This window comes from Seriola lalandi, unplaced genomic scaffold, assembly GCF_002814215.2.
Source record: "Seriola lalandi dorsalis isolate HSWRI2012SDOR001 ecotype SW California unplaced genomic scaffold, Sedor1 jcf7180002054561, whole genome shotgun sequence".
In the NCBI taxonomy this organism is placed as follows: Eukaryota; Metazoa; Chordata; class Actinopteri; order Carangiformes; family Carangidae; genus Seriola; species Seriola lalandi.
This window is the reverse complement of record NW_019525114.1, coordinates 1379870-1388446: the sequence shown is the minus strand read 5'-3', so window position 1 is coordinate 1388446 and position 8577 is coordinate 1379870. Positions and strand designations below refer to the sequence as shown.

Sequence of the window (8577 nt, the reverse complement as noted above, 5' to 3'; positions counted from 1 at the left end):
GAGAGTTAAACACACCTCCACCGGACTTAACGTTTATACACAGTAACAAATCTGCAGCCTAAAACTCCTCCACATGAAAACCACAAGTCTTGTTAAGGTTGAAGGGTGCTCACAGATGTAGAGGGAGCGCTCGCTGTCACATTGAGACCCCCTCGACACACACACACACACACACACACACACACACACACACACACACACACACTAACACTTGAGGAAACAACAGGACTTGGCGGCAGAAGGAGCAGCTGCTCTCTAAGGTCAGATTACAGATAAAGAAAACATTTTAGGTTCCAGGCCAGGAAAGCTGCTCTCTGACAAGAATGGGAAACGCTGCCTTATTCCTCCTGACACACTGCAACACACACACACGCATTTACAGCAAACGCACATGTGTAACAGTGTTACTGCTCCTTTATTTAAGGGATAAATTGAAGGTGATGAGCTGGCTGGTGACACCGCTGCCTTCCTCAGACTCATGAAAGGCATGAGCCCCATTTTTAAAAAAAAAGAAAATCAGAGTCACCACCCTCCCTTCTCCCTCCTGTGTCTGTGTTTGGCCCTAATAAATTCTCTCCAGCTCCTCCAATAACTTCCTCCTACTTCCTATCTGGCACGGCGCTCAGGAAACAATCAGAGCTGAGAGTGAGAGGAGGGCTGGACAGCCAACAGCTCACACGGCAAGAGGCAGAAAGAGAGGCAGAGGGAAAAGCTGAGACAAACACACACACACACACACACACACACACATGAACACGCATGCCACATGCACCCCTTGTCAAGTCAAACATTTGCAGTTTGATACCAGCTGCCCAAGAAAAATAATAACGCTCAGAGCCAGCGTCCTGCACGCAAGAATGAACAGCCACATTGTCTGTGTGAAAACGATCTGAGCTGGAACAGTTTGACATACATTTTTTGAAAAAACATTTACACCATAAAAACCGCCACAACTGACTCCTATTTGTTGTTGTCTTGTAAACAAATCACACAGTGTGGAAACAGGCTCGCTCACTCTGAGGTAAGAAGAGGTTACTAGTTTCCTAAATGAGTCACTGTGAGACTCAGGCGGATAAATAAGTATCACACGTCGAGCCGGAGCCAGAACATAAGGCCTGATTCATTCATTCATTGTTCTATTTTAACACTGGATGCTGCTGGCTATGTGGTCTACCTTCAATTGTCACACTTTCAGAGAATTAAGCCTTAATCCAGCCGAAGAGGGAAAGACTGACACAAAGCGGGGCGACTGCGCCAGAGTACTTTTTTTTTTTTTTTTTTTTAACGGCCTGAATCAGCATTTTAATCGGAAATTTTCCAGGGAACGTAGCAGTGAAGCCATTCTAGCCTGAATTGGTCATTTTGTGGTGAGGGGAGCGGTTTGAAGCCATAATCTGTGAAACCTTTAAGACATGCATAACTTTGCAGCAGAACGCACCAGCCAATAACTCATCTAACCGTAGAAATTGTGGAACAAGGCATTAAAAGCAGCCATGGCTTTGATCGGGGTCATATAGAGACGTTTTTCACAAGGAGAAACTATGATTAGACGTGAAAAATACTTAATGTATGTACATATACTCATAAAGGAGTGATCATGCCTCAGAATCACTTAGACACCTGTGTTGTTTTGTATTACCGACATCCACAACGAATAGCTCTGTGCTGAAGAAGGAGATCATCCCCCCCAACCCAAAACACTCTGAGCACAGGGATTAAAGGGGTTTCACATGAGTGCCCTTGGGTCACTGGAGCTCCAGTGCGACACACAGGCCACACACACCCGTCTCTAAAAAACCCCAGACGGGACCCAGTGCAAAAGCGAGCCTCCTGTTATCTACAGTGGAGGCTGAAGGTGCCACAGACACTGGCGCACACACACACACTGTGGCCGCACAGAAGTTTCTTTAGAGTACATTTATGTGGAACATCACTCGTAACAGTTGGTCGCCAGAGAAAGAACAACTAAGACGTTTTGCAACTTGGGGACAACTGACACAAAGACTACACTGTTCTAGGCCACTCCCCGGCTCCTCCCCTGAGTGGTCCGAACAGGAGGCCAGAAAGCTTATCTGTGAAAACCTCATGGTTTGGAGGATATGTAAACATGTGCAGTGCATTACCGTGAATACAATGTTGATAAATCGTGTTACTGGGGACTTTAAGAATGAAGTAACCGGTGTGTTACTTCCAGTCGGTGAGAGAGCATGCAGCTTTTGAAATGTTGCCTTTTTCTTCACTGGTTGTGTCACCGTAATAAATAGCACACTACACTCTTCATCAACACAAGTGCACTCTTTAAGCCATCCACTGCTAGTGAGGGTCGAACTGCATATTGTATTCCAGATTGTCATTAATGCCCCACTGCTGAGAGCTGTGGGCTTTTCTCTGAGGCCTTCTGTGTGCTCACCATGCAGACATAAGTGGTATTTGTTCAGATCTGGGTTGACAGAGGGGTAAGTGTCCACCATTTGGACGAGCACTTCTGGGGATGGTGCTAAAAACCAACCGAGCTCTGCACAAATGGGCAAAAGCTCATTAGCCATTCTTCTGTGGGTTTAACACAAACGGGTGAAGCTGCTGGTGACAAACGGTCAACAGACTCCGCATCCAAAGTAAACACTCTGCGGCGCAAGGAGAGGATGCACCTCCGCTCCGGAATCAGCACAACACCACACGTTATAGGAAATACCTACAGTTTCTCTACACTTTCTGAGCAAACGTATGTTTCAAAACATCAGAGGATTACAGATTTTTTTTTTTCTTTTACCCTCATGAAGCAAGCACATGCTCATTAAGTCTTCCCTCTGATAAACCTGAAAGACCACAGCTGGGGAGTAAAAAGAGAGAAAACAGCCACTTTAAGGGGATATACCCAGAGTAATCTAATTGACCTCCATGACATGGGTGAAGTTGTAAAACTTTCCCCTTGCACGAGTTCAGAGCGTTCATGTTAAATCCACAACGGCTGAGAAACATAAAGTACGTTCAAGGAAAAAAAAAAAAAAAAAGACCACATTGTACATTGGGAGGCCTGATGCATTCATGCTGCATAAAAACAATGAAGAGGGAATCTGTCGGAGCAGCAGAATACTTAATCCTTTCCAGATTTACCCATCAGCATTGAAATCTATTATTAGGCATCTTGGCGTGGTTGGTCTCATTTACCAAGGACACATTGTTTGGTTGTACTGGTTGATCGTTTCTTTACAGAACATCATTTCCACATGTTAATATAAAGTAAGAGGCGCTCACACTGTAGATTTTTACCTCTCAACCATCAGCTATTAAGACTAACTGCCATAAGATATGTGATCACCCACTTTATCAGAGCTGCATGAAAAGGCTTCGAAGAGCTCACCAAAAGCCTGTCGTATTTAAATTTACAGCCGCGTGGATTAAAGACAGAGCAGTAAAAACTCTTCCCCTGCTGAAGCTCTTTGTTTCCTGACAATCTTGGAGAAAATATTTTCAAAATATGTAAAATACATGTGGAGGAAAGAATGTTGCTGCGGGAAAAACAGAGAGTGACTAACAGAGAGCAGAGTTAACAGGTTATTCTCCTCACTGTCACTAACCTGACCGACTGCATTCTGCAGTTTAGTCAAACCTGTTGACGGGCACTGATTTAACTCCACAGCTCATACGACTGTACACATTAGGGATGAAGGAGGTGATAACATGTCGTCCTTCAATTCTCTAATCAGCTAAAAGATTCAGCCTCTGTCCAGAAAAATAAAATCGATAAATTCCTACAAGGTTGATCAGAGCCTGAAGTGACAACACAGACCGAGAGCAGGTGTAGACCTGAGGTGGCACTCACACTGTTACACTATTAGCTCTCATACATATCCATGCATCTCAAATCCTCACCTATGAATTATGTACTTAGTGGGACTTTGCAGAGTATCATCACATGCCCTGTTTGTTGGCACACAGAAAGAAAGAAAGAAAGAAAGAACATTTATATCTTTTAAGATAGATACAGTACATAGCCAATTAAATCATGAATACTATTTTAAATTTGAATAATGACAAGTTATTATTTAGTAGTTAAATGACAAGTTAAAGTTATTAGAAAAAATGTGGTCATTATTTATCATGATGTCACTGTTCCCTTGTGCCATCGTTTCCAGACAGTTATTTTTATATAGATATTGTTTTTCTGGCAGCCTTGAGTCTGTCGCGTATTTCATATGAGATCAGAAACTCATCCACATTGACCAAAGTAGGAAGGTTTCAAATATTCTCTTGTTTTCATGTTGGGTTTTTTTTTTTTTTGATCAGCTAATAAACAAATAAACGACAACAGAGGGGCTGGTATTTCTAAATCAAACCTACGGGGCTCACAGCTGTGATCAAACAGACATATTTTTTTTTTAGTGAGCACAAGTGCAGTTCACACACAGGTCGGTCAAATCAAATCCTGTGAAGCCTGCACTGGCTTTATTTTATGTTTCTCAACTGTTTGCAATGTGCTGGTAGCTTTTCTCACTATATATTGTCGTACATGTCTGTATAAATAAAGTCTGTTTTAAAGTTTGCTTTGGAAAAAACTTATAAATCTAAAACTAGGACGCAACTACTGTTAAAATTAGGATATTTTTTGTATGGGTCAACAGTTTGACCCCAAAAAAGAAAACAAAATAAAGTTAGTTGACCATTTACTCACTTTAATCTCATGGTTGCCAGACTCAAAACTACAGAGAAAGTGCCTGTTGCCATCAGTCTCCGTGTGAACAGATTACTTCACACGTTTTGTTTTTTTTTGTTTTTTTCTTGGGAATTTTACTTTCTTGTTTTTAAATAAGCAATCTGCTTTTTGTTTGGATGCCTGCTGGTGGGCGAACAGGAGATCTATGCTGACAAATCAAGAACTCCGTCTTACCTTTGGGATGCCGAGATCCAAACCAGACTGAAGTTGTGTATTCCTCCAAATCGTTCCTGTTTGTGTCTCTCGGAGCCTGTAGGTATATAACTGTCGGATTCCTCTGGAGGAACAAGGCTGGAAGTGTTGGATCCGGCCACGAACTGAGCGAGACAGAAAACAAACATATTGGCCCAGTTCTCTGCTGTCAGAGGAGAAGCTTTTTTTTTTTTTTTTTTTGTAATTGTGTGTGTCAATGAGCGGGCTACCGGTGGAAATATGATTGTATAGAGCCTGTCAAAGATATCCCTGCACACTGGGAAAGTCAAACACAATAGACTATCAATCTGCAAATGTTTTCTTCCCTCCCAACGCAGGGAGCTCCACGGAAAAATGTAAAAAATGACAATGATCTGAAAACTTCACCGAGACAAGCGGCGTGAAAAAACTGCCCAGAAAAAGGCACTAAACAGAAAGAGGGAACATTTGTGCAGAACTTACCTTTTTATTTTGGCAGTCACCTTCTTCTGTTCAATGAAAGCAGCCGGTCAATTAAGTAACTTTGTTAAAATTTGGCGCCTTGTTGTTTTCCCTAATATTTCTCAGAGGTTTGACAGTATAAGTGGAATGTTAAGTATGACTTTGGTATGAAATCAACGCACTACACTGGAAAACGAAGGGGGAGGAAAAAAAAAAAAAGACTTTCAAGGAGGAGCCACTGGTGCGCGTCAATCAACAGGCTTGGGGGGCAGTGACTTCACTGGAGGCCCCGCCCCCTCTAAACCAGTCTGTGGTAATACACATACACCAATACGTTATATTTAAGAGGCGACAAACTAGGATACAGCTAATACTTAGCGCAGTGTTAAAATGCTGATACTACTACCATTCTCTTCTCTTTAGTTTTTGAGATTGCATAGCAGAAATACTTAAATACAGAATTTACATATTTAAAAAAAAAAAAAAAAGAAATAGTGTCTTGTTATCACTTCAAAGAAACCAGTTCAATAAGATGGTATGGGCCAAATAATCCATATGAAATAAATGGGATGCAAATCTAACATTAACATCCAAATCTATGCTACCCCCCCCCAATCCTCTACCAAGGGACTTTAACTCTAAAACAAAACATCAAACAGACATTCAATCGCCAATTACCATATATATATATATATATATACAAACATACAAAATAACATCTTGATGTAAGATAGCTTCTTTCTCTTTAACTGCAGCAATTTTTTTTCTTTGCAGAAATATGACAAAGCAATGTAGGAAATATCTGTCTATGCTCTGGGCTCAGATGATCTTCAGTCCTTGGTATATTTACTCCTCATTGGCTGGTACAATGCCTGACAAGCTATCAAGGGCAGTACTCCATTTGGAATAATGCAATATGTGCGTAATTTTAGATTGCATGAGATGATGCCAGCAGTGTTTATGCAGCCAAACTATGTTCAAATCCACAGAACTTTATTTTAGCCCCTAAATTTACAAACATACCAAACAGTTAACCTAATTTCATTCTCAGGGGTAATTTATTGAGAAAAAAAAAAAGCTCCACTATTGAAAATGTGTACGTGTCTGTAAAGTAAACTTATACCCTGAACACATCTCCATTCAGCAACAGCTCCTTCTGTTGGTCAACAACATAGTTGCAACATTTTATGTCTTTATCCACCACTAAGAGACAAAAGCAGAGCTACTGTATGTACAGCTAATGTGTGAAAAGCAGCAACACTACATGTAATCTTGGCAGTTGTTTAGCTGGAAGTCGTGTTAACAGAAAAAAAGACAATGGGGGAAGAAGAGCTCACCTTACAGCATCTGTCCAGAAGAGCTGCCAGCTTCAGGCTTCATTTAATCTGCGAGTTTGGACAACTGCCTGAGCAGGTTCAGGCAGAATACACACCTCGCACTTACTCTGAAGGCCTTCGGCTCAAACAGGTTTTTCATCCTGAGCGAAGCTTCTCTCGACATGTGAGGTAACTGCTGAAGAAAAGCGTGGGTGTCTCTCAAAACGTGCAACTGGTAGGAATCTTTCTGATTATCTGCCATCTGCCTGTTCATAGCAGATGATAATGTCAAAAACATATTACCAAACCCACAGAGAGGGACTTTAAAGAGGGGTTGGGGATGGCTTATACCGACTGTCTGCAAAATCCATGCATTTCATTTTTTGAGGGTTATTTTTTTTTGGCTTTTTGTCTTTATAGTGATAGCTGATATACAAAGAGGACATGCAGAGGGAGAGAGAGGAGGGTGAAGTTTAAAAAACATCCCTGGTTGTAATCAAACTGGGGTGAGTGGTGATATGGTTTCTGTCTTCATCACATGGACAAAATCCATTCCTCTCTATTGTGATATTGTAATATTTAAGGAAAGGTTGACAGATAGCTGCATTTCTACAATAGTTATAGATTTAAAGGAAATTTAATTCACATGCTTTATTGAACATTATCACAATAAGCCTCGAAATGCAACAAAGGCAGTGTTCAGAAAAATAAATTAATTTTACAAAATACTGGGACCAAAAAAAAAAAATCAATCAAACAAACAAACAAAAAACAAACAAACACATAAATATAAAAATCTATGGAAGCTCAAATCAAACCGAATCATCAGAAATGGACAGAAAAATCTCCAGAGTCATGAGCTAAATTTGATCGAGTATTCTATCAAAACATTACGTGTTAACATTAGATACCAAGAACTACAGACGCTCCTATTCCAAAGTGTTGCACCTCAACATATTTGACTTTAATACCTGATACCTGGAATTGATGTTTCAAAGTCACTAAAATATGGACAGTCTGTTGTGCCGCTGTTATGACATTTAATAAGGGTCAAATAAATGTAATTTTATTCTTTTCATGCTATCAGTGTAACTTGTACAGATAGCTGATATTTCACAAAGTGTAACTCTTTAATTAAAACAATTAATTTTGCCTTAAAGAAGCTAGATGATGATTTCATTTTTATGATTGAATTTTTTGGTGTGTTTGCATTTCAAAGTAACATCTGACACAAGACATTGGTGACCTATTGGCATTGTAAATACAGCCCAATACAACAATACAATACAATACAGCACAACAAAGCCAAAACATAACACATTTTAACATCTTTTAATGATGTTAGTAATATATAAACACCTTCATCATCGAGGTGTATCATCATCCCTTCAAAAAAAGCCGTAACTCTCCGTCCACTGGAGTCCTTTGAATGTGTCCAAGTCTTCACAGAAATTCACACGTTTCCACTGAAACTACAGAGACACAAAGCAGGACTCTCCAGTGCCATGCCGTGCAAGATCAGGTGATAATATTTTTGGTTTCTTACTCCTTTAGGGAATCACACGGCCATAAAGGCGAGGGCGCAGCACCAGGCATTGCCACATTCAAGGAACCATCAATTGCCTATCGCAGGAAGTGTTGAAGGCGAGTCCAGAGACATGGATTGGTCTGATGCAAGTGTGGGAAGTGTGGGTGTGTCGCATACTGGTTTCAGTGCGCGTAGGTTAGTGGGGAACTAACGGTTATTCACAGGCAATTTTGCCATCGAAGCTGGAGAGCGCAATGGCAAAGGCCTGCACGGCACACAGCGGGTAGTTGAAGTCCAGTGTGAAAATGTCATCCGCTATCCGCCCAAACTGCATCACAATGTAGTCCACTGGAAAAAGCAAGGAATTGTTTAGATAGATAGATAGA

At 40.8% G+C, this 8577-nt stretch overlaps 2 protein-coding genes across 12 annotated transcripts in view; both read right to left on the bottom strand.

Moving 5' to 3' along the window:
* The window catches only part of tead3b (TEA domain family member 3 b), a 30903-nt gene extending 25376 nt beyond the window's left edge, over positions 1–5527 (bottom strand). For all 11 annotated transcript variants that reach the window (XM_087176579.1, XM_087176580.1, XM_087176582.1 and 8 more), the window contains exons 1-2: positions 5369–5527; positions 4889–5031 (exon numbers count right to left, since the gene is read on the bottom strand). The gene's annotated coding sequence lies outside the window, so the exon portion shown is untranslated. The remainder of the gene's footprint in view (positions 1–4888; positions 5032–5368) is intronic.
* A 1768-nt stretch (positions 5528–7295) lies between these two features.
* Positions 7296–8577, bottom strand: part of LOC111662314 (uncharacterized) — a 13890-nt gene continuing 12608 nt past the window's right edge. Inside the window, exon 11 of the mRNA XM_087176602.1 lies at positions 7296–8539. Within this exon, the coding sequence (XP_087032728.1) occupies positions 8406–8539 (134 nt within the window). The 3' untranslated portion in view covers positions 7296–8405. The remainder of the gene's footprint in view (positions 8540–8577) is intronic.